At 44.1% G+C, this 25,655-nt stretch overlaps 1 protein-coding gene across 4 annotated transcripts; it reads left to right on the plus strand.

The window, feature by feature from the left end:
* The first annotated feature begins 11,544 nt into the window (after positions 1–11,544).
* On the plus strand, positions 11,545–22,472 carry LOC141553871 (uncharacterized). 4 transcript variants are annotated; one of them, XM_074285304.1, is made up of 4 exons: positions 11,545–12,380; positions 16,102–16,228; positions 17,327–17,422; positions 20,213–22,472. In XM_074285304.1, exons 1-4 carry the CDS (start codon positions 12,162–12,164, stop codon positions 21,661–21,663), a joined length of 1,893 nt encoding a protein of 630 aa, XP_074141405.1. In that variant the 5' UTR covers positions 11,545–12,161; the 3' UTR covers positions 21,664–22,472. The 4 variants fall into 4 exon arrangements, with proteins under 4 accessions (XP_074141405.1, XP_074141406.1, XP_074141408.1 ...); XM_074285305.1 differs by having other exon boundaries at positions 11,546–12,380; positions 20,216–22,472; XM_074285307.1 differs by lacking the exon at positions 11,545–12,380 and adding an exon at positions 13,331–13,823.
* The last annotated feature ends 3,183 nt before the right edge of the window (positions 22,473–25,655 follow it).

Here is a 25,655-nt window from a genome sequence, read left to right on the forward strand (position 1 = left end):
GAAAGTAAAAAAAAAAAAAAAAAAACTAAAAACAAGGGAGGGAGAGAGAAAGAGAGAGAGACAGAAAAATGTCAGAATGATTGTCAGAGAGTGAGAGAGAAATTTTTGAAAATGATTAAAAAAGATATGGTGAAAAAGAGACAGAAAGAGATAGAGCCAGAGAGTAAGAGAGAGTGAACCAGAGAGAGAAAGCAGCAAAAGGAAGTGCCGAAGAGAGAGATTGATCCAGAGTGAGAAAAAAGAAAAAAGGAACAGAGACAGAGAAAGAGAAATAGTCAGAGACAGGGACAGAGAGAACTAGAGAGAAGTAACGAAGTTATTATAGAGAGAGAGAACAAGATAGCATAAACCAGAGAGAGGAGAGTGTGAATGTGTGAGAAGAGGAGAGAGGGAAGGAAAGGAAGTAGAAAAGGAGGGAATAAGAGAGGGAGGGAAGGAGAGACAGAGAGAGAGAGAAAGAAAGAGAGGCTCCAATCTCCAGTGGTAGAGCCAAGATGGTGGGGTAAAGTCAGGAAGCTACTAGAGCTCTCCCAGTTTCCCTGGAAAACCACACAAAACCAAGTCTCTGTACAGAGTGTAATGGAATGAAACCACTCTCCAGTTGAAGACAGATTGGGAAAACTGCAAGAAAGTGTCACTGGGGTGAAAAGGGTTTTCAGCCCAACTCCCCCGGACTGAGAAAGCTGCTGAGAGGGTCTTGATCACAGCAGATCAGCAACAGAGACCTTTGAGTCCCGGCTCAGTAGGAAAGCAGAGCAGTGGGGCAGCCTCCAGGCTCAGCTCAGAAGGCAAAGTCTGGGAAACCAGGCTGTTTCCTGAAAAAAGCAGACAGAGCCCCTAGAAGCATAAGGGGCTTGGGGAAGCTTGGCACAGTGTCCCCTTTATCCTAGGAGCAGAGCTTGATCATAAAAGAAAAAATGATATGCCAGGAAAACGCCATCAAAAATTCCACACATCAATGAAACAAACAAAAGAAAAATTGTCAAAATTCAACCCAAAATTCCACTTTCCCCCATGAAGTAGAATTATAAAAGAAAAAGGCCAAAGACCATATGCATCAGTTTCATACCGCTTGTTTCTTCCAAAAAAATTGATTAACAAAAGCTACTAACAAAGTTTGCTTTCATTTGATTATTTTTAACTAAGGATTTCTGAAAACAATTCTCTGTTTAGGGAGGCTTGATATCTACATTTTGAATAAAAAAGACTGCAAATAATTTCATCTTTGCTTTGATTAAATGGGTGGCAAAAATAGTCACTGGCTATTATCTTTCCCAGATTGAACTAGGCTCAAGGGACAAAAAAAAGTTTCATTTTCAGTCATGATTCAGGAAGCAGAGACCCTGGGACACTGGAGGAAAGTCAGCTGCTTGCTTCGGGCAAGTTAAAAGAGGAGCTTGCCCATGCCATCTAGTGCCTGTCAATTTTAACTATTCTTACTAACCAGGCATTAAATTGTTGTTTCTAGTTTGCTGAAAGACAGCAAAAGCTGTCAGCACCATCTAAATGTAAGTATGGTTTTTTTCAATCATTTCAATCATGTTCAATTTGTTTCTCCCTATATTTTACAGATGAGGAAACTGAGGCAAACAAGATTAGATGTTTTGCCCAGAGTCACACAGGAAGATGTCTCTGTGACCCTCTGCCCAGCCCTCTACCCACTGCATCATCTACTGTCCCCTACATTTAATCCTCCTGAGCAAAGCCCCGGGCACCATGAGTTCTGAGTACTCATGAGATAGCTTCACAGGGAACCTCCTTGTCTATAAATGTAAAAGGGATTTTGCTTGGTACTTCTTGTGTGTTCAAAAATGAAACATTTCTTGAGAAGCAAAGGGGACCTCAGGCTTGGGATAATTATTCCTAGCCTAAGCTCAGATCACACGCCTTGTTATGAAGAGGAGGAACTCTTGTCTATAGTGACTCTTGTTACACAAACCAAGATGTGCCTAATGATGGGATTAAAAATCATCTTTATATTATTTATCAAGTTCTGGCATATATTCTTGAGGACTGTATGGGGCATGTGCATAAAACTAAAAAATTAGTTTTATTCATTCTCTTTCTTTTTACCCAAGTGGATCCTTGGGTGTGGCTCTGGGTCACCATTTATGCCGCAAGTGGTCTCCAAAGTGAGTGCTATTAAATGACCTCACCCAGTGTGGGTCACCAACTGGGGGAGTAGATTTTGCTACGCAATCTGATCTCTGGGCACTGGCCCCTCCCAAAGTTATGTTTGTATAAGTTTTATTGATCTGTTTTCTCTCTATTTACAGATTACTCCTATTTTATGAGTGAAATAGTTCAGTAAAAGTAATAACTCAGTGATCTTGCCTGAAAGAGCAAGCAATGTATCACACTTGGAGCACACATTTTTATTTTTTTTTATTTTTTTTTAAATTTATTTTTATTTTTTTATTTTGCCTTTTTATTGTAAACAAAAATGAACAGAAACCTATTTTATTTGCCTTTCTCTTCCATCACACTGAAGGGGGAAAGAAAAACAAATTTCTTATAATAAATATACCTAATTGAACAAGATAAACTTGTTCTCTCCTCCTCCCTCTCTCCATCTGGCACTTCCTTTCTCTCATTTCTCTTTCTTGTTCACTCTGTCTTGCTCTCTTTGGCTCTGGTTCTCTCTCTCTTTTTCTTCTCTTTTTCACTTTATTTCTTTTAATCATTTCTTTTCTTTCTTTCTCTCTCAATGTCTTCTCACTGTTTCTGTCTGTCTCTTTTTTCTCACATTTCTTTTTATTTCAAAATACATGCAAAGTGCCTTTTCATAATTCACCCTTGCAAAACCTTCTGTTCCAGATTTTTCTCTCTCCCTCTTCTCCTCCTGCTCCCCTAGATAGGGGGAGTAATCTAATACAGGTTCAATTCTTGTAAATATCTTTCCACATATATAATTCTGCACAAGAGAAATCAGATCAATCAAAAAGGGGAAAAATACAAGAGAAAGAAAAAGAAAGAAAGGAAACACCAAGAACAACAAAGGTAAAATGCTATGTTGTGATCCACATTCAGTCCCCATCATGCTCGTTCTGGCTGCATTCAAAAAAAAACAAAAAACAAAACCATGGGATTCTCCCAGCAGAGAAGACTCCCTCAGCTGACTCCTACTGTGAGCTGAGGACGTCTAATTGCTGGAACTTGAGCAGCCTTGAAGCCCTCGGGAGCTGCCTTCAATTCTCCTCAAGCTCAGCCATCAGACTTTTTAATCGATCATTTCCTTTTCCTAATCCTCATAAATTTCAGGAGAGCCCCCGAATATCAATGCAATCATGAAAGATTCCATTCCATTCCAAAAGCACTTCCCCAACTTTTCCCATTCAATCAAAAGCTCTTTAAAAAACATACTTCAGTCCTGACACGTTTAGGTGATTTCTTTCTTTTGAGGTTTTGCCCAAAGTTAAAGTGTTCCTTACAATTGAATGAAACATGGACCATGCTGGGAGCTGGGAAGCTTCCCCAGGAACATCCATGACTTTAGCACCTTGACACTGTGTTCCTATACATTCATTTATCGAGTTTTTAATAAATGAAAGATCTTTCCCTGCGGACTCAAAATGTGAAACTGCTCCCAAACAATGAGGTATCAGCTTGTATCATTCACAAAGAGATTTGACTCTTTTTTAATCACATACCACAGGGTTGTTTTTTATCCAAAGCCTATTCATTTGAAAGCTGTTGACACATTTATATGTATATTAGGGGTATATTCTAAAATAAGTTCCTTTTGTTCCTCTTTAGCTCAATCATCACTTTGAACAGCCACAACATCTTACAGCCTTTAATAATCGACTTTAGTCTTTCCTTTACACAGAAATGTTTTCTGCCCTTTTCATCCCCAGACTGCAGTCATCTTCCCCTCTGAATGAGCTCCTAACTATCACATGAAAGCACCCAAGTCACACCTCGGGTCTGTATCCATGGAAGGAGAACCCGAAGGGTGGGACAACTAAGCATCATCCCCACCCTGTGCCCACCCAAGACTCCCTATTGTTCATGCTTTAGGGCAAAGAACTCATTTTGAAGGAATTCTTCATGGAAACCACTAAGCTCCTGGAAGGCTCGGCTCAAGAATCACCCACATCAAGACGTTCCTGGGTTTCCCCTGGGTGTCAGAGGCCCACTCTCCCTGGCACCACAGACTCCAGAAAGTTTCCAGACATCAGTAGCTCAGTACAAGAAAACATGGGAGCCACAGCCAGAAAATAAAGAGGCCCCAGCTTTGCTGAGTCCCCCTCTGGCTTTCTAGAAAGTCAACGAGAGGACTGTATTCCTTACACAGCACAAACAACCCTGACTGGTTCTCCCAGGCTCTGGGTGCACTCACCTGGGGAGGACTCGACGCCCCGGAGAAGCTGTAAGCTCGCCGTCCCTCTGGGCCCTTCAGTTCCTAAGCTGCAAGGACAGGGTCCACAAGCAGGGAAGCCTTGGGCAGCAGGAAGCCTTGGGCAGCAGGTCTGGCGGGTTGGACCAGCCCTTGTTCAGTGAGTGACTCCTCCCCTCTCAAAAGTCTTAGCTGCAACACCTGGGGATGCTGTGCAAGATACAGAATCACAGCCCTTCCCCGCATCTAGGGGTTGGGTTCCCCCCTCCCCCATAAGTCACTGGCCTCCCCTCCCCCTCCTCTGCCACTGCAGCAGGGGTGCACCCGCCCCAGCCCCGCCCACACAGAGCCAGATTCGAGACTAAAAATGAAGCTCTTACCTCTTTCTCTTTACATTCTTTATTTTAAAACCTTTCTCTGGCTCCATCCTATGTACCCGCCGCCTGTACTGAGGCCACAAGAAAGGGAGAAGATGCTCACTGTACCTAAGATGACCCGTTAGAAATACTCCCACGTGTCCACATCTTAAAGGATCAGGGCAGGGCAATGGTCAGGGAACAAGTGATCTTCCCACTGGCTTGGCCCTGGACTCCCTGGGAAAAAGCAAGAGAGGAGAGGCCTGACCCATGCTGCTGTCAACCACCCAAAGAACCTGGGGAATCCTTCCTCATTTTCCCACTACCCACATCTGCTTTGGAGAAGACATTTCTTTTTCTTTTTAATTTCTCTTCAGCCTATTTCCCCCTTTGATTTAATGAATCCTGTCCCTACTTCAGTTGCTTCCAGACATCACCCCCAGTCCCACTGAGAGGAGCAGAAAGAAATAAAATGGATTTGACCCGGGGCAGCAGAGTAAAAAAATAAATCCCACTTCATCCATGTCCTCAGGGAAGGGAAGTAAGGAGGGAGGGAGAGGGAGGGCCAGGAACCAAGTTGTTTTTTCTTCCAGATGTGGAGCAATGCCACGAGAAACCTGGCAACTGGAAACAATAAAGAATTAGAGAATGATTAATATGGAATCAGCTGTAACATTTCCCTAATGGCACCACCAGTGGATGGGCTAATGTTTGAACCTCGCTGGGATATTTTCAACATGAATTAGTTTATATTTCACTTCTATTGGGCACAGTGGTTGATACCAAGTGACTTCTATCCTTCTGGTATTCTTCCTGCTTATCGACTGACTGAAGGAAGGTAAAACAGGAGGTCGCCCTATGCTGTCCACAGGCTTATGTAGGAATCCATGGGTTCATAGCTTGCAAAGTTCCCTGGGGGAAGGAAATATATGCCCCAACCCCACTCCATCCCACCTTCTCCCAAACCTCCAGTCCAACCTAGGTATTCTTGCATTTAAAAGTTAGAAGGAAGACTTGATAAATGTGATTTTTATTTAATTATAACTTTGAACTAAGCCAGGGGAATAAAAATAAAAGTTGAAAATCTCTGGTATCTTAGAACCTGTTTTTAACTTGATATGTATGGCAATGAACCACATTTTGGGGTCTACTTTTCTTTAAAAATAAGAATTATAGAGTTCTTTTAGTTATAAAGTAACTGGTCCAGGAAAACCAAGGACAGCTAGCACTGATGGAGCATTGGAAGGTTCACATGTTATTTCATCTGATCTTCACAACCACCCTATGAGGTAGTTAACACCTATTTTACAGATGAGGAAGCCAAATTACTTGAAGTATTGAGTACTTTCAGGAAATAAATTCCTGAGGTAGGATTAGGACATAGGTCTTCCAGGATGCAAATCTCCACTGCTCCACTGATTATGAATTGGTAAAAAATAAATAAATAAATAAACGGAGGTCCTCGCTTTCAAGACTTCTCTTTGAGAATTAGAGGGTGGTGCAATGGGAAAGCATGTAGATGGGGAATTGGAATTTCAAATCTGGGGGCTACTACCTGTTACATGTGACCTTGGACAAGTCACTTCTCTCTATGGGACTCAGTTTTAAAATGAGGGGTTAAAGCAGATTACCTCTACAATCCTCTTCAATTCCATGGTCCTCTGATGGTATCACTGGAACCTGAAATTGCCTAATTCAGCAACTTCTAGAAAGTTACCTCCTTCCAGTGATCAATGAGGTAACATTACCAGGACATGACTTTGGAAATGTCTAGCTACTAACAGTTGAGCTTAGACCAGAACTCAGGATTCTTGACTCCAAGTCAATGCCAGTGAACAGATTCCCATTTGGGGACCAATTTTTTAGAACAGTGACCACTCTGGGCCCTCTGAACCCATCTCACCTGACCTCGATTCTTCTTGAACTGGACATTTCCAGACTGAAGGCTACAATTCTGTTTATCTCTAATTTTGTATGTGAAGCTGATTCTTTGGATATGACTATTTATAGTATTCTACCCGGTCCCTTCTCCAGAGAGATACAGAGACAGAGACAGCCAGAAGCAGAGAGAAAGGGGAAGTGTGTGAGAGTGAGAAACGCAGAGACAAAAAGAATAATTAAAAAAGATAGGGAGAAAAAGATACAAAAGGGACAGAGGCAGGGCAAGAGGGAGCAAAACAGAGCAAACCAGAAAGAGAAAGGAGACAAAGGAAGTGCCAGACAGAGAGAGAGCCAGAGAGTGAAAAAAAGAGAGAGGTAAAGAAAAGGCAGAAAGAAATAGAGAGGAAGTATCAAAGGTATATATGGAAAGAAGCAAAGAAAATAGGTCAGCATAAACCAGAGAAAGAAAGAGAATGTGAATGTGCCAGGAGGAGACATGAAGAGAGAGAGAGAGAGAGAGAGAGAGAGAGAGAGAGAGAGAGAGAGAGAGAGAGAGAGAGAGAGAGAGAGAAGGAAGGAAAGAGGGAAGGAAGATGAGAGGGAGGGAGGGGAGAGAGACTCAGAGAGAAAGAAACTTTAAGAGGCAGAGAGATGGTGAGGGGAAAGAAAAACAGACAGACAGAAACACAGGGAGAAGAGAAACCAGAGAGTGAGAGAGAGCGAGAGAGAAAACAAATTTAAAAAAAAAAAAAAAAAGGGGGAGGAAAAGAAAAACAGAGACAGAGAAAGAGTGGCAGAATGAATAAGTCAGAGAATGAGAGTGAGAAAGAAAAAGAATGATTAAAAGAGACAGAGAGAGATAGAGCCAGAGAAAGTAAGACAGAGTGAACCAGAGAGAGAAAATAGATAAAGGAAGTGCCAGATGAGAGAGTCTGAGCCAGAGAGTGAGAACATTGAAAAAAAATAAAAATAATAATGAATAAATGAAACAGAGACAGTAAGAGAAACAGAAATAGAGTCAGAGAGTGAATGTAAAAACAAAAACAAAAAACAAAAAACAGAGAATAGAGAGAAACAGAGGAAGAGAGAAACAGACACAAAAAAGGGCAAGAGAGAGTCAGAAAGTGCAACAAAGTGAGGAAGCAGAGACTAACCTCTAATGGTACAGCCAAGATGCTAGAGTAAAGTCAGGAAGCTACTTGAGCTCTCCCAGTTTCCCTGGAAAACCACACAAAACCAAGTCTCTGTACAGAGTGTAATGGAATGAAACCACTCTCCAGTTGAAGACAGATTGGGAAAACTGCAAGAAAGTGTCACTGGGGTGAATAGGGTTTTCAGCCCAACTCCCCCGGACTGAGAAAGCTGCTGAGAGGGTCTTGATCATAGCAGATCAGCAACAGAGACCTTTGAGTCCCGGCTCAGTAGGAAAGCAGAGCAGTGGGGCAGCCTCCAGTCTCAACTCTGAAGGCAAAGTCTGGGAAACCAGGCTGTTTCCTGAAAAAAGCAGACAGAGCCCCTAGAAGCATAAGGGGCTTGGGGAAGCTTGGCACAGTGTCCCCTTTATCCTAGGAGCAGAGCTTGATCATAAAAGCAGAAAAAAGAAAAGAAAGAAAGAATTACCCCCCACCAAATAAAAAGAAAATGAGCAAGAAACAGAAAAGACATGGCAATAACACACCTAGAACTCTACCACTACAAAAGTCAGTCCCTTAGCAAACTGATTTCTATCCAACAATAAACTTTCATTATGTAACTGATAATTCCAGAATAAGTGAATTCTTTCACTTTTAAACCTGTGGCTGATTAAATAACAATTCTCTTACTGCCAATAATCATGACTACCAGAAACTGAGGGCATTCAAACCTCATCACCTGCAGCTGTCTCTAACTAATTCTAGGTAATTCTTGCTAATTCTAAATTAAGGTCCAAGGTCAAACCAGTATAGAAGTAATTCAAACCCAGAACTAATCTCAGAGGTTATTTCACTACATCTCTACCTAGATATGAATTTTATCTTCCAATGGCCTGAAATTTATGCAAGCAGCTTTTCCTTACAGTCTATTCCTCTGTGGGATGGTTTAATATTTTTTCTAACAAGCATCAGTTTGAGCTGAAAGCACCTGGTTGTCTCTAATATAGGAAGCTGGTCCACAATCTTCCTTCCCTGTTGCCCTCAAATATCAGCACAGGCAATAGGAAAGGAAGGGAAGAGAATAAGCATGTATTTTCATCTACTATTTGGGGTATTCTTTCTTTAGAATACAGTAACAACAATATTGTTTAAGAATTCAACAAATAAATCATTCTAACTATGATTAACCAAATTAATGATAAAGGATAAAGGAAAAAAGATACCATTTGCATATGAATGGTAGCCAACTCTAGGGTGTGTGAATGGAAAGGAAAGGAAAAATATTTAATAAATTTATTGTCTAATTGAAAGAAATAACAATTCATACGTTATAGATTTACAGTTCCATGTGCAATCATCTTTTTTAATTGTACTATATTATAGAAATACTTGTTTTGTTCCATAATTTTAAAAGAAAACTAAATATTATTTCACCTTATCTTCAAAACAACCTTCCCAGTTAGGTGGTATGATTGTCCCCATTTAAGAGTTGAGGAAACTGAGGTAAACTGAGTTTAAGTGCTTGCCAAGGGGCACAGAGCTAGGAACTGTCTGAAGCTTGAGGTAAGCTCAGGCACTTCTGACTCTATGCCCAGGTGTCTCTTAATTGTGCCACCAGCTCCCCTTCACTTCTAGATAATGGAAACCTTGGGAGGAATAATCTTCTATGAAGAAGATGCCCCCAAACCCAGGTCCCTGTTGGTCAGGCTTGAGGCTGCTCTGGCCCAGTATCACTCCTCTGTCCAGGTGCTGGATTAGGACTCTCTTCCAGAATGGAGCCTGGCAGGAGAGGAGGCGGGACATGGACAAAGGTTTTGGGCTTTGCATCCCTTGTGCCCAAGAGCACCGTGTACATGGCAACAGAAAGACTGTGCGATGATCCTTTCTAAAGGCTCTTCTCAGTGACGTGGTGATTCAGCCAAACTCCAGTACACTTGGGCTGGGGAGAACCATCTGTGGGCACTGAAAGTCGATCATAATAGAGTATTTTACCTTCTTTGTTGTTGTTTGTTTGCTTTTCCCCCTTTTTGATCTTATTTTTCTTGTGCAGCATGACAAATGAGGACATGTGCATAGAAATGTTTAACGTACTTTGGGTCCCTTGCTCCCAGAGGAGGGAGTGGAGGAAGAGAGGAAGAAAAGTTTGGAGCCCAAGGTTCTGCGAGGGTGAATGTTGAAGACGATCTTTGTATCTACTTTGAAAAAACAAATAAATAAAATTTGAAAATAAGATTTGAAAAAGTAAATGAGAATATTTTGAAACATATTAAAAATAATTATACAGCAGAATAATGTGGCGAGTTGTATTTTGGGTTAAATAAGCACTGATTGTTCCGGGCCAGAACTAGCTACTTGGAAGGAGGATTCTTACAAGGTGTTCAGTCAGCGGAATTGAGCAGACAATGGTTCTCTACTTTAGCGGGTGATTAACAGTTCTCTCGTTCAATGTCTGTGCTTCGTACTTAATACACTTTTACCAGATTGACACCTGTGCTAATGTCATTATAATAGAGCCCGTAAGCTGGGACAACCTCAGCCAGATTTCCAAATGTTTCTGAGCAGGGGCGTCCTGGGCTGGTCCCTGAATCTGTGTCTCCCCTCTCTGACAGGAGGAGGTGCACTCTGGGCCCGGCAGGTCCCTTCCGGAAGTTCAGAGCGTGGGCTCCCCTCCTTTGGGTAAGTCTCCTGAGGCAGTTTCAGCAGGGGGGGGGGGGCTTTCTGCCAAGGGGGAGGAGGGGCGAGTGTGGGAAGGGAGGAGGAGGAGGCGGCCCTGGGGAGGAGGAGGAGGAGGAGGCCCTGGGGAGGATCGGGAGGAGGCCGAGGGGAGGAGGAGCTCTCAGAGATGAGCAGCCCGGAGGGGGGTGTGGCCCGGTTGTGATTTGAGCCCTGTGGAGGACTCGGGAGGTCTGGGAGGAGTTTAGGGCCGAAGATCTTTGTGTGAAGGGGGGCAGGGCTGAGGTAGGAGAGGCGCCGGGAGGCCCAAGCCCAGCCCCTCCCTGTGATTGGAGGAAAGGGCTCCACCGCCCTGGGGGAGGGACGGGGCGGGGTTCTTGGGAAGACCCGCCCGCGCGGGGCTGCCGGAAGCAGGAAGTGACACCGCTCTCCATTCCCTGCACACAAACTGCTCTGCCTTCCTCTGAAGTTCCTGTCTGTCCCGTCTCCCGGAGCTCGGATCTGTCCCCGTCCCCCGAAGTTCCTGTCTGTCCCCGTCTCCCGGAGCTCGGATCTGTCCCCGTCTCCCGGAGCTCGGATCTCTCCCCGTTTCTCGGAGCTCGGACCTGTCCCCGTCTCCCGGAGCTCGGATCTGTCCCTGTTCCCCGGAGCTCGGACCTGTCCCCGTCTCCCGGAGCTCGGATCTGTCCCCGTCTCCCGGAGCTCGGATCTGTCCCCGTCTCCCGGAGCTCGGATCTCTCCCCGTTTCTCGGAGCTCGGATCTGTCCCCGTCTCCCGGAGCTCGGATCTCTCCCGTTCCCCGAGATCAGCGACACTCCGAAGCCGGGCCTGTCCTTGCAGCCCCAGGTAGGTCGGAGCCTGCAGCCCCCGGGCTTCCTGGCTTCCGTGGCCGCCCTGGCCTTGGGGTCTCCGCTCCGGAACTCGCGGCTCGGGGCCTCCGGCTCCGCCAGGAGCCCTCCTCTCCGCCGCGGCGTCTGTGCGATGAGCTCCCCCAGCCCTAAACCTTCGCTTCCGCACTTGGCCAGATTTCCCGTCGGGTCGGACATTCCCAGACTTCCTCATTTCTGCCTTCTAATGAGGCTCCGGGCCGCAGTGCTCCCAAGCCCCCGCGGTCCTCCCCTGCTCCGCGCTCCGTCAGGAGCACTTCCCTCCTCCCCATGGACGTGCTGGTCTGTGGCCTCCCGGACCCTGCTCCCCAAGCCTCCTGCTTCCTCCGCCCCTCTTCTCCCTGAGCCTTGGGGTTCAGTCCCAGACTGGATCCAGTCTCCGGGCTCTAGCTTTCCAGATCATTCCCGATCATTCCCCGGGGGCTCCATTCCTGCCCCTCCTGCACTGTGCTTTTACTGCCCAGGGTCCCACAGCCAGGGTTGAGGTACGAGGTGCCTGAGACCAGATTAGAACTCGGGTCCTCCCGAATTCAGGGCTGTGCTCCATCCACAGCGCCCCCTCGCGGCCCCTCCTGCACTGTTCTGCAGGGGGCAGTCTGGAAGCCCTGGGGGACCTCGCACTCCAGGAGTTGCTGTGGGCTCCTCCTGCTCAGAAAAGAGGGGAAAGTCCCCTCGTCCTCTGGGAGCGTTTCCCGCTCCAGCTTCACGTGACCAAGGACTGGCCCCAGCAGGGACCGAGTCAGAGACAGACACCCAGAGTGGGTGGGCCCAAAGAGCGGTCCCCCAGGCCGGGAGCCCCAGGCAGTCCGCTGGGCTTCTCTGGCACAGGCAGAGGGGGGAGGGACGCTCCTGGAGCTGCTGGCCTTGCTCTGGGATTTCTGAGGGGCTTAGAATGAAAGCCCCAGGGTCCCCTGGGACCTCTGTCTGGAAGAGCTTTGGCCTTGTCACTTCTGAGGGTCCTTCCAGGGTGGGAGCAACAGGACCCCGGGATGGAGACGGGGCCCAGAGGGAGGAAGTGGACGCAATGAGTCACTCTGGTTGCTTTGCCACCTCCACAGGGAGCCGGGAGCCAGAGGGGATGGGCCCCGGGAGCCTCGGACCTCCTCCTCGGGTGAGTGCAGTCCATCCCCAGACCCCAGCCCATCAGCAGCCACAGCCATCCTGGAGACGGGGGATGGGCTGTGGCGGGGGCAGGGCCTGATGGACGGGTCATTTCTTTACAAAAAGGGGGACACACAGCAGTAACAACCCTGCCGTGCCCAGCGGATTCCTTGGGCCCCTGGCATCTGGGCACCGAAGCCCGTGCACGCCCCCTGCTGGGGGTTATTTCATTACAGAGCACTGAGGAGGTGCTCCACTTGCTTCCTCAGGAATCTCCTTCCCAGGGGTCAGATCTGCTCCCTTTGGCCCCCCCCAGCCCCCTCCCCACCCCAAGTCTCTCCTGCTCTTGGCCTCCTGTGGCCACGCTGCCCTGAAGCTCCCGTCTCCCCCTTTCACCTGCTCCACTTTCCCTGGGAACAAATAAATCCAAGCCCCTTCCCACAGGGCCCGGCCCATCCCCCCTTCCTCCCCCCCCTCCTCCCTTCCCCCCCTCCTCTGGCAGACAGCTGCTGCTCCTCCCTGATCCTCAGCTCCTGGCTGCTCTTTGTGCTAAGCTGAGGTCCCCGCCAGAGGGCGCACCTCCTTTCAGGGCCTCCCCTTCTGTGCCCTTCCCCATCCCCCACACTTGCACTGGGCGCAGTCCCGGGTCTCTGTCGGGGCCTCGGGCTCCTTCCCCCCTCAGACAGAAGGAGACTCACTCAGCTCCATCCCTTCCCATTGTTTTGCTCAGGACTGATCCCTCCCTCCCCCCTCCCCCCTTTTCACTGGGTGCGCTTCTCCATTCATCTCCTGTCACTTACTCTTCCTTCCTTGGGCAGGCTGGAGGAGGTTCCCAAGGTCCCTCCCTCTGTGGAGATTTCTGCCTGCCGTGGGAGCGGCCCCAAGGGGGCGCCGCTGGGTCCGAGCGGCCCACAGCGGGGGAGGGGAGTGGCGCCCCCACAGGGACTTCCTCAGTATCACTGCCTGCTTCACTTGCTGCCTCCTGCTCTGAGGCTGTGTCAGCCATGTTGGTACTTGCCTGGAAGCAGAGTCAGTTCTCCTTGTTTCCTTCTCTGCTTTCTGAATCATTTGTGCCAGACTTGCCTGGGAATGTCCAAAGTCTCCACAAGGGGGCGCGGAGGGAGCAGACAGGAGGGAGGGGGTGGGGGAGGAGGAGGCGGCCTCCCCCCTGTTCACTTTCTCCTCCCTTGTCTCTCTCTTTCCTTCCTCTTTACTCACCTGGTCCTGCCTCCTCCCGCTCCTTCACATCCGCTTCCTGCTGCCCTCTCACTTCCTCTTCCTGGGGTCACACCCGCTGCTGACAGCCTTCCTCCCAGCCCCTTCTTCTCAGATTCTGGACCATAAAGGGGCGTTCCTTGGACGGTTGGGCCTTTTCCTCCTCCTGGTTTTCTTGTGGTGTCTCCTCTGCTGTTCGGCCCCGGACTGGATTTCAGGCTCCGTCCCCTTGATCCGAGTGGGTTTTCTTTCTGTTGGTCATGTTTTATTTCCCTTCTCATCACCACATCTTGTCTCTTGGGTTTATTTGGGTTTATTTGGGATTCGTTCCCATTTTTCTAGGTTTTTGTATAATGCTTAATCTTCCCTTTTCAAGTGAGTGTTTCCCCCTGAGGGCAGCTTAAGCGGAAACTCAGAAATTTTGGAACATTATTTAATTAATCATTTTCATTTTTCTGTTGTTTTTTATTGTGAGGGCATTGGGGGTTGAGTGACTTGCCCGGGGTCACACAGCCGGGCAGTGATAAGTGTCTGAGAGCAGGTTTGAACTCGGCTCCTCCTGGATTCAGGGCTGTGCTCTACCCACTGCGCCCCCTACTGCCCCCATTTCCTTTGACGGAGTTATCGCTGCCGAGTTCTGCTCTCGCACTCAGCCATGATGGAATTCATCCTCACGGGTCAATCTCCTTTTGGGTTTGTATTTCCGGTGCCGATCTCTGAGCCAGTTTTCACTCTTATTTCATTAGGGAATGAGAGGGAACATGGACCATTTCTACCTTCTTACATTCGTGGGCAGGATCTGTGATACAGTGAATTTTTCTAAAAGTTCCTTGTGTCGAAAAGAAATAGGCGTCTTCCTCTGTGGTCCCCCGTCCTGAGTCTTTTACCTCCACCTTCTCTAGACCTTTGTCCATCTCTTCTCCTCGATTTCCTCCTGCTCGTCTTCACCTCCCTTTCCCTTCAGTTCTCTCACACATTCCCCTCCCCCTCTTGCTCTTCCACTGGTCCTGTTCCTTGGCTTTCTAACTGCATCCCTTCCTCCCTCTCTAACAGGGACCCCCCTCTCTGCCCTTGGCCTCCATCTTCCCCTCCTGTTTTGCCTGGATTCTCATTCTCGGGCCCGGGGCTCTCTGCCCACGGGCGCTTTCTTTTTCCTTGACGCTTCTTACCCTCAGAGCCTCCAAGGCCCCGTTCTGAGGCTGTGCTGCAGGGGTTTCCGCCACTGCGTGTTGGCCAACGGCACAGACGCCTTGCTTTCAGAGCCCAGGGCAGGTGTTGGAGAGAACCCTGCTTCTGCTGGGGAACATCCCCTGCACATGATCCATCCTGCCTCGCCGTCCTTTCATTTTTCTCCACGTTCTCCTCCCAATGCCAACCCTGTGTCCATGCTGTCCTTCTCCTCCAAGGGCTCGTGTCTCCCAGGAGGGACAGCTCCCCAACCCCAAGACTAGTAGATTTTTCAGGCACTTTAGGTCCCCTGGCTCCTATGAGACCTTTCATCAGTGGAGCCCACCTCCTAAATCCGGCCTCCTGCTTTTCTCCACCTTTCCTAATTCCCACCCTCCTCCCCCCTCCCCATGTGGGCTTCTCCTTGGCAATCTCACAAACTATAAAAAAACAATAAATTCCTCAGATGTTCAGAGGTGAAATAATAGATTAGAAGAAATAACCTGAAAATTGTGGCTTACACTTAGACCATGATGAGGTCAGGGTGGCAATTCCTTGTTTGACATAAACATGTCAAATTTACAATGGCCATTCTCTTTGGCAGAGATGGTTCATTTAGGAGAAAAGGTTATATGTTAGATGCTTAATGAGATAATGAGATATTGGGTTCTTACTAAGTGCTAAGTACTTAACAATCCTCTCTTTCTGGCCCTTCTGGCCCATATCGTAGTTTGTACTTTGCTCTTAGGTCTTGTGCATTTGAGTATACAAATAGGAGAGAACTCTTTGGGGAAAGAAGCAGCAGGAATGGGAGCCCATGGACTGTAAGCCTGACAGGTCCACAGGATGTTTTGAAATCAAAGAAAATTGAAATTATTCTCAGAAATTTTGTATTTTCGGCCGACTGATAGAAGTTACCCACCACAGCAAAGAAATGAACTTTACAGATTCTTCTTTATGCAGACAGCCATTTTGCCTTCTAGAGTTATAGATAAAATGAAAACATAAAATGGGCATAAGGGGTGGGAAATATGAAATGCAGTTGGAAAAGCAGGATTACCAAGGAAAAGTTTGGAGGGATACATTAAAGGGATATGCCATGGGGCCCTAGGATGTCATTCCATTATGTGTTCCACAATAACTCATTACTCAGCTTTATTTCCATAATAAGTCATTCTATCAGTCTCTTAATGGCCACAATCGCAAGAGCTGACCCTGACTCTCAGAAAGGCTATGACTTTTGGGAAAATTCCTGCTCTGAGTTTCTTTTCTCTAGTAAATTAGAGGGGGTTGAACTCTGCTCCTGAAGTGTCTTTCAGTTCCTTATCTTGTTCCTTTTGATGGTTTAGGAGATGGTGACATTCAAGGATGTGGCTGTGGACTTCACTAAGGAGGAGTGGAGGCTCTTGGACCCCTCCCAGAAGGAGCTGTACAAGGAGGTCATGGTGGAGAACGCCAAGAACCTGCTCTCCCTGGGTAAGGGCACTTCCCCTGATGACGGCAGGTCTGCACTCAAAGGGAAAATCTCCATTCCCCAGGGTGCAAGATTGGGGGATGGGGAAAGAGAAGAGCAAGTGCTGGTCTTTGCCTTGCATGATAGGACCTGGGGATGTCCTTTGTTGTTCCTGAAGCTCTCTCTTACCCATTCCAGATCAAAGATTAAATCAGGGGAAGCATCTGAAACATGGAACTAATCTTAGAGGTTAGCCTCTACCTGGACACAAATTTTGCGTGTCAAAGTATGTGTGTGTGTGTGTGTGTATGTGTGTATTTACATGTCTATGTATTATTTATGTGTATATAAAAATTTCTATGTAATGGCAGCCATCTCTAGGTTGGGGACAGGCAAAGTGAAGGGGGAAAAAATAATTTCGTTGTCTATTTGAAAGTAATAGAAAGTTGTACGTTGTGGATTTATAGGTTCATGTGCACTTATCTTTTTTAATGTACTATGATATCGAAATGATTATTTATAAATTAAAAATAAATCAAAATATTTTATCACTTTATCCTCATCTTAACTTTCCAAGTTAGTGTGATATTGTTATGTCCATTTGAGAGTTGAGGAAACTGAGGAAAACAGAGTTTAATTGACTTGCCGAGAGGTGCACAATTAGTAATTGTCCAAGGCTCACTTCAAATTCAGGTATACTTGACTCTGTGTCCAGGACTCTCCACCGAACTATGGGTTCTCTCTAAGTTACAGAAAATGAGTCTATCATTCTGTAAAAAAGGTGTACTAAGTTCAAGGTCCCTCTTGATCAGGCCTGAGGCTGCTCCCATCCAGTAGCTCTTTTTTATCCAAGTTTGTGATCAGAAGTTTCTGCCAGAAGGGAGCCTCACCGGACAGGAAGTAAGAGGAAGGACCTTTGGCTGTACAGAGGAAGCTGTACAAATAGTGGTGCCTTAGGTGACTTGCTTTACAAGCCCTAGTGGGTGAGTATTGATGGATATGTCTGAACATCAGGGTCTCAATTCCATCAGGAAACAGCTCTGGATCCTCACCTTTTCCCTAAGGAGATCTAAGTGACCAACTTCTCTCCATCTTCTTTTCTTTCTGATTTCCCTTCCCAGGGCTTCCAGTTCCCAGAGAAGAGGTGACCTCTTATTTTGAACAAAAGGAAGCACTGTGGATGCTGGACCAAGAAAGCCACAGGAGCTGCTCTCCAGGTAAGTCAGATGAAAGCAGGTGTAAGAGAGCTGTGGTTACAAAATGCTTCTGGCAGTTATACTGAAGTTAATGCTCAGTTTGGAGGAGAAAGGCCAGACTTGGAATTCTGTAATGGATATTTCTTGGCAGCAGTGGCCAGGGCTCCTCAGTGAACCTCGGTTTCCCATCTACAAAATGAGTGGGCTGCTCTCCATGGCCCCGTAGGGCTCTTTCAGTGCTCATCTGTGATGCTGTAAGAAGCGACTGTTAGGGATTTGGGGCAATGGAACTCTCTTTAAAGTGCCCCAAGGGATTAAGTTTAGGATTTGAGCCATTCTTAGAACTTCTAATCAGTAAACAATTAAGGGCCTGCTACATGGCAGCTCTGGACTAAACACCAGGAATACAAAGAGATTTGAGGGACATGCCCTGCTGTCCTGGAGGTCACAGAGTGGTGGGACAGACAATACATCAGGTACTGTGGAGAGACCCACTGTGCATCAGATAAACTGAATAATTTAATGCCTCAATGCATCATTAATTGGTGAGGATCATAATGATTTAAGAAGGAGAGTAGAACTGGGGAGGAAAGACCCAAAGTGAAATAAAATACCTAGCATTTATACAGCCCTGTTTACTATCCTCTACATTGTCTTATTTTATCCTCATGAGAATCTGAGGACTTAACTGCTGTTATTATGCCCATTTGACAGATAAAAAAACTGAATCTCACAAAGGTCTTATAACTTGACCAGCAAATTAATGAAGTGGGATTAAAAGCATGGGTTTCCTGATTCAAGGCCCTGTCCACATTTTGAAGCAGATATGATGAACATAGTCATATATGTTTGGGGTAGAAAACAGGAGAATTGGACAAAAAATGAAGACATGGAAATTCATTTTTTAATCTTTAGCCAGTCAAAGCAATTGCTAATTACTATTAAAAATGATTTATATTTTTATTGGCTCTTGACAAGTATTGCACTAAATGACAAATGTACTCAAGGGTCACTTTCAAATATTGCTTCATGTTGCTTTTCTATAATAATTTAAATACTCACAACCTTTGAAAGAATAGTAACTGAATCCCTACTAAATGACCAATCCATATCCCCAACCAATTCCTTTGAGAAACAGCGAGATAGAAGAAGACTATCATAATCAGAGGAAACATTCAAATTAGAAATACACATGTCAATGAGTGGCACTTTAAGGTCTGATTTTCTGGAAAGGTTGTGGCCTTCCATGATGATTTCATAATGACTCTCCTGTCCCTGCCTCCTGACCATGGTTCTCAAGTACTCTGCCAGCACTGCTGCAGGAATGCAGACCCAAGTCACATCTTACTCAGGCGATTAGAGATGGGGTTGCTAGGTAACCCAGGAAGGAGAGAACTTCAGTGGTCTAGGGAGATACAACCCCAAGGGTCTTTGTACTCCTGTGGCCATTTGTATATTAATGTTCAACCTTCCTTGATTGATGGGAACACTATGATGTCAATTTGAGAAACCAAAAGTCTGTATTGCACTTAGAAGGACCCAGAGTTTGATGGGATTATTGTTACGTACCCCTAATAAGCAACCTGGTGATAGTCGCCTAGATTCTGACTCCAATGAACAAAATCCAGGAATATATTGGACAGCAGCTGTAACAGCTGACCGACCTATGCTTACTGTTTATATAAATGGAATACCATTTGAAGGATTGGTAGACACGGGTGCAGATCGTACAGTTATTAGAGATGCCAATTGGCCCAGTCACTGGCCAAAGATTAAGGCAGACACCTACATGTCTGGGGTAGGAGGATCAATAGCAGCAGAAGTTAGTGCTACCCCTTTAAGAAGGATATTTGAAGGTGAAACAGGAGTTTTTTACTCCTTTTGTGGTTGAAAAAATCCCCATCAATCTGTGGGGAAGAGACATTTTACAGCAGATAGCAAATTACAAATTACAGATTACAAATAAGCACTTTGGCTCTTTAGGCAGGGCTGCTGTTGAAGGCCTACCTGCACTTTCACTGGTTCCTATTCAGTGGAAGACTAATTCACCAGTGTGGGTAGAACAGTGGCCCTTAAGAAGTGATAAAATCCAGGCCTTATTAGACATAGTGAATGAACAACTTGACCAAGGACATTTGCAGCCTTCTCTAAGTCCTTGGAATTCCCCAGTATTTGTGGTGAAAAAGAAATCTGGAAAATGGAGGATGTTAATTGATCTAAGAAGAGTAAATGAACAGATGGAAACTATGGAAATTTGTTAGGGTTACAAGCATGACGGATCATAAAATAACTTGAATATTTAGTATATATGCACCAAATGAATGGAAAAAGTATTGAAAGTACAAATAATGAAAGGGAAAGGGAAAAAAATTTAAAGTGGAAATGATTTGTCACATGCTGTAAGTAGAGTATGCCCATTCACAGGATGTAAATCCTAGTCTAAACTGCTGGGATGGAGGTCAAGTCACTCAGCCATTCTGACCTGATTTAGGGTTAAGGTTAACCTTAATCAGAATGAAGGTACTTTCAGTGTTGTCATAGGTTTTATTGTGAGGTTCCACTGTAAATGTGCATGAATGAAGCTCTTTAAAAAATAAATGATGTTTGGGATGTAAACTAATGAAATTTAAAGTGATTGCTTCTGCTCATTTAGAATTTTTCTTTGCCTAGGAAAAGAGAAAAAAACTGAATTTCTCTTCTGCTCACAGAGGAAAGGGGATGTAAATAAATAAATAAACATATATATGCCTGCATCATGTTTAATTGTTTCTTTTCTCTCTCTCTTTTTTTATTTTTTATTTTTTTTGGAAGCAGAGTTCAGACTTGGAATGAAGAAAACTCCTGCAGAGCTAAGCCATTCTGTGTTCAAAACTCACAAGCAAAGACCCATGGGTGATGGTCCCTGTGACTTTACTTGGAGAGAAATCTGTGCATCACATGAGAGAATCCAGATTAAAGAGAGACATTATGAAGATAACCAATGTGGAAAAGGTTGTATAAAAAATGAAACTCTCATCGTACATCAGAGAATCCACATTGGAAGGAAGCCTTATCAATGTAACCAATGTGAGAAAACTTTTGTAAAAAGAGGAAATCTTACTACACACCAGAGAATCCATACAGGAGAAAGACCTTATGAATGTAAACATTGTGGGAAGGGTTTTTCAAAAAGGGGAACTCTTACTGTACATCAGAGAATCCACACTGGAGAAAAACCTTATGAATGTAACCAATGTGGAAAGGCTTTTACAAAAAAAGATGCTCTTACTACACATCAGCGAACCCACACTGGAGAAAAACCTTACATATGTAACCAGTGTGGAAAGACTTTTGCACAAAAGGGAGTTCTTACTGTACATCAGAGAAACCACACTGGAGAAAAACCTTATGAATGTAACCAATGTGGAAAAGCTTTTGGACGTAAAGGAACTCTTACTACACATCAGAGAATTCACACTGGAGAGAAACCTTATGAATGTAACCAATGTGGAAAGGCTTTCACAGAAAGAAACGCTCTTGTTATACATCAGAGAATCCACACTGGAGAGAAACCTTATGAATGTAATCTCTGTGGAAAGGCTTTTACAGAAAGTGGAACTCTTACTATACACCAGAGAATCCACAGTGGAGAGAAACCTTATGAATGTAACCTCTGTGGAAAGGCTTTCATTAGAAAGGAATCTCTTATTATACATGAGAGAAACCACACTGGAGAAAAACCTTATAAATGTAACCAATGTGGAAAGGCTTTTACAGAAAATGGAACTCTTACTAAACACCAGAGAATCCACACTGGAGAGAAACCTTATGAATGTAACCTATGCGGAAAGGCATTTAGTTATAAAGGAGATTTTAATATACATCTAAGAAACCACACTGGAGAGAAACCTTATGAATGTAATCAGTGTGGAAAGGCTTTTAAAGGAAAGGGAGCTCTTACTGATCATCAGAGAATTCACACTGGAGAGAAACCTTATGAATGTAAACAATGTGGAAAGGCTTTTAGAAGGAAGGGAGTTCTTACTGTACATCAGAGAACCCACACTGGAGAAAAACCTTATGAATGTAAACAATGTGGAAAAGCCTTTACAAAAAGGATATCTCTTACTGTACACCAGAGAATCCACACTGGAGAAAAACCTTATAAATGTAACCTGTGTGGAAAGACATTTACAAAAAAGGTATCTCTTACTAAACATCAAGGTATCCACCCTGGAGAAAAACCTTATGAATACAACCAATATGGAAAGGGTTTTATATAAAAATCTGATTGTTAATTGCCAGATCTGTGAAGAAATGTAAAGGCATTAAAATAAGGAAAATGAATTAGGGAGATAACTCTAGAAGAAGATGTGGTCGTGCTTATGCCTTTCATACTTAGCCATCTCTAGCTATAATCCCATGGGGAGAGAGAGGAAGGGAAAATAAAAGAGGACTAAAGGGGGCCGATAACTTCTTAGGCATATTGGATCCTTTTTTGCCACCTGGTTACCTACTTGAAAGGCAGCATCAGGGAAAGTAATTTTATTTGACTGGAGCTCAGTGCATTTAGACTAGGGTTAGGTTCTGTCCCCACCCTAAATCCTTTAAGAAGCCAAAGAAGAGTTTTAAAATGAACCCTATGCCTTCATGCCATTTATTAGTGAGTCTCAGCTTCAGATAAGGGGTAATGACTCGGATGACTTCATTAAATCTTCTGGCTATAATTTGGCAGTTTGGAAGAGGCAATAAGATATCAGCAATTCTAAATCTAGATCTTTGTTGATGTAGGAAACCTGCACATCCTTCCTAAATGAACAAATCTATGCAACTAATGAAATCGATTTCTTGTTATATTTGTTCAGGCAGAAGATGTTTTCTTAAGATGCATTTAAAAATGAAAGCTTTCAACTTTATGGTTTCATCTTAAATCCTTCCAATTGACAGTAAAGATCCCAAAAGCTGGAAATAGCACTGGGGGAGGGTGGTTTATCAAATTAGAGACAATAATACAATGTATGTAAGCTATGTATTGATGGTCCAACTGTTCTGAAAAGTCATTTAGGATTTATTAAAAGAAGTGAAAATTCTATGTTGTGTTCCACACTCTGTTCCCTTGGTTCTCTCTCTGGGTGCATATGGCTCACTTCATCACTGAACAACTGGAAGTGGTTTGAAATCATCTCATTGTTGAAGAGAATCCCATCCATGAGAATTGTTCATCATATAGTAGTGTTGCTGTGTATGATGATCTGGTTCTGCTCATTTCACGTAGTATCAGTTCACATAAGTCTCTCCAGGCCTCTCTGAGGTCATCCTGCTGGTGATGAACAATAATATTCCATAACAATCATATACCATAATTTTTTTGGCCATTCTCCAACTAATGCATCTACTCAGTTTCCAGTTTCTTGCCACTACAAAGAGGAAAAGGGCCTCTTTTCCCTCCTTTAAGATCTCTTTGGGATATAAGCCCAGTAGCAATACTGCAGGGTCAAAGGGTTTCCACAGTTTGATAACTTTTTGAGCATAGTTCCAAATTGCTCTCCAGGATGGCTGGATCCATTCACAACTCCACAATGCATCAGTATCCCAGTATTCCCACATCCCCTCCAACATTCATCGATATCTTTTCTTGTCATCTTACCCAATCTGACAGGTGTGTAGTGTATCTCAGAGTTGTCTTAATTTGCATTTCTCTGATAAATAGTGATTTGGAGCACCTTTTCACATGATTAGAAATAGTTTCAATTTCTTCATGTGAAAATTTTCTTTTCATACCTTTTGACCATTTATCCACTGGAGAATGGCTTGATTTCTTATAAATTTGAGTTAATTCTCTTGTATATTTTAGAAATAAGGCTTTTTATCAGAACCTTTGAATGTAAAAATGTTTCCCCGGTTTATTGATTTCCTTCTAAACTTGTCTGCATTATTTTTGTTTCTGCAAAAACTTTTTAACTTCATATTAAAATGATCTATTTTGGGATCAATAATGGTCTCTAGTTCTTTGGTCACAAATTCCTTCCTCCTCCACAGATCTGAGAGGTCAACTATCCCATGTTCTTCTAATCTGTTGATAATATCAATCTTTGTATAGATCATGAACTCATTTCAACCTTAATAGATGGTGTTAGATGTGAGTCTATGCCTATATTCTGCCATGTTAGTTTCCAGTTTTCCTCACAGTTTTGTCAAATGGCAAGCTGTTATCCCAAAAGTTAGGATCTTTGGCTTTATCAAATATGAGATTACTATAGTCATTGACAAAAGTCTGTGAACCTAACCTATTCTACTGATCAACTACTCTCTTAGCCAGTAGCAAATGGGTTTTGTTGACTGCTGATTTATAATATAGTTTTAGATCTGATAAAGCTAGGCCACCTTCATTTGCTTTTTTTTTTTTTTTTTTTTTTCCCCATTAATTCCCTTGAAATTCTTGGCCTTTTTGTTATTTTTTCTAGGTCAGTAAAATAGTTTCTTGGGAGTCTGATTGGCATAGTACTGAATTAATAGTTTAGGTAGTATTGTCATCTTTATTATATTCATTCCACCTATCCAAGAGCACGTGATATTTTTCCAGTTGTTTAGATCTGACTTTATTTTCATGGAAAGTGTTTTGAAGTATTGCTTATATAGTTCCTGACTTTCCCTTGGCAGATAGATTCTTAAATATTTTAACCTGTTGACAGTTGACATGGAATTTCTCTTTGTATCTCTTGCTGTTGGCTTTTGTGAGTGATATATAAAATGCTGATGATTTATATGGATTTATTTTGTATCCTATAACTTTGCTAAAGTGGTGGTTTATTTTTTTTTTTTCTTTTCCTCCCTGAGGCTGGGGTTAAGTGACTTGCCCAGGGTCACACAGCTAGGAAGTGTTAAGTGTCTGAGACTAGATTTGAACTCGGGTCCTCCTGAATTCAAGGCTGGTGCTCTATCCACTGCGCCCCCTAGCTGCCCCCAGTTGTGGATTATTTCTAATAGCTTTTTAGTTGATTTTCTAGGGCTCTTCATTATTTATTAATTTGGGTGGATTCTCACCTGTCAGAGACTTTGCTTTTTCCAAAAGGATTTAAACATTTAGTTATGTTCAGTTAAGACACAAGTTGGACATATTTCAGCACCTTATCATTTCCTTCTTTCCTAAGAGTCTAAAACATCTCAAGAAATAAAACCAAACCTGTGAGAGGACTTACCTCTTCCTCTCTAGGGTAAGGAGCCCAATATCCTCTTAGCTAAGGGCTTAGAGGGAGCTGCTAAGTGCTAGATGAACCAACCTGCCCAATCCTCCATTTGAGATGGATCCTGGGTTGCTGGCTGGGATTCTCAGCTCTCCTTATTGTAATGTTCTCTGGGAGCAGATTTCTTGGGCAGCTTCTGGAGGCAGCCTTAGTTTTAGTTCAGTGTAATCATCACCTCAAATTCAGCCAGGAGTTAAAAATCCATATCCTTTATTGTCTCCTTCAAAATAGCCCAGTTAGCTTTCTTTGAGGCCTATCTCTCTCCTTGGTTCTGAGAACTCTTGCTGCTAGTCCTTTGTCTCTAACAAATAGCTGGATTGAGGTAAAGGAGCTTAGAGAAAGGGTGAAGCTAGAAATCTGTTTTAGAGAAAGCCTTCAAAGCTGAGTGAATGAGGTCTGTAAGGGAGAGATAGCATTGAAAGTAGAATTAGAATTGATCTAATAGACACTGAGTAGGAAAAGCAACAATGAGCTATCCTGACAATAGCATACAGGAATGGGAGATGATTATAAGGTGTTAGAATTCTTAAAAAGTGCTAATTCAGTGGAATTGATAGAGACAATGCAGGGTGCTTAACAGTTCTCTAAATGTACTTAGTATTTATTAGAGTTCACACTTTTAAGAGAGCATATATAAGCTAGGAGTCTCAAACAGGATGTACTTCGGGAGATTCAGACCCAGGATTCAGTCATGGAGATTCACAAGTCGGGCAGAAATATAAGGAAGAAGCGCTCAGGGCCAGACCCACAAGCCCACTCTCTTGGAGGCAGAGTCAGATTCATTCCAACTTCCACCTTTGTGTTGCCTGGAGGTAGAAGCTGGAAGAAACAAAGAGACAGGCAGAGTTTGCACCAGACAGAGCAATGTAGAGCAATCCAGATATTGAAAAAAAAAAGATTGAGAAAAAGAGAAAAAACAGAGAGGGAAGGGGGGGAAATAGAGAGGATGAAAAGAGAGAGAGAAAGACAGAGAAAATGAGAGAAAATGCTAGAAGCCAGCTAGTGAAAAAGGGAATGAGATAGAAACGGCA

Source organism: Sminthopsis crassicaudata, chromosome 2, assembly GCF_048593235.1.
Source record: "Sminthopsis crassicaudata isolate SCR6 chromosome 2, ASM4859323v1, whole genome shotgun sequence".
In the NCBI taxonomy this organism is placed as follows: domain Eukaryota; kingdom Metazoa; phylum Chordata; class Mammalia; order Dasyuromorphia; family Dasyuridae; genus Sminthopsis; species Sminthopsis crassicaudata.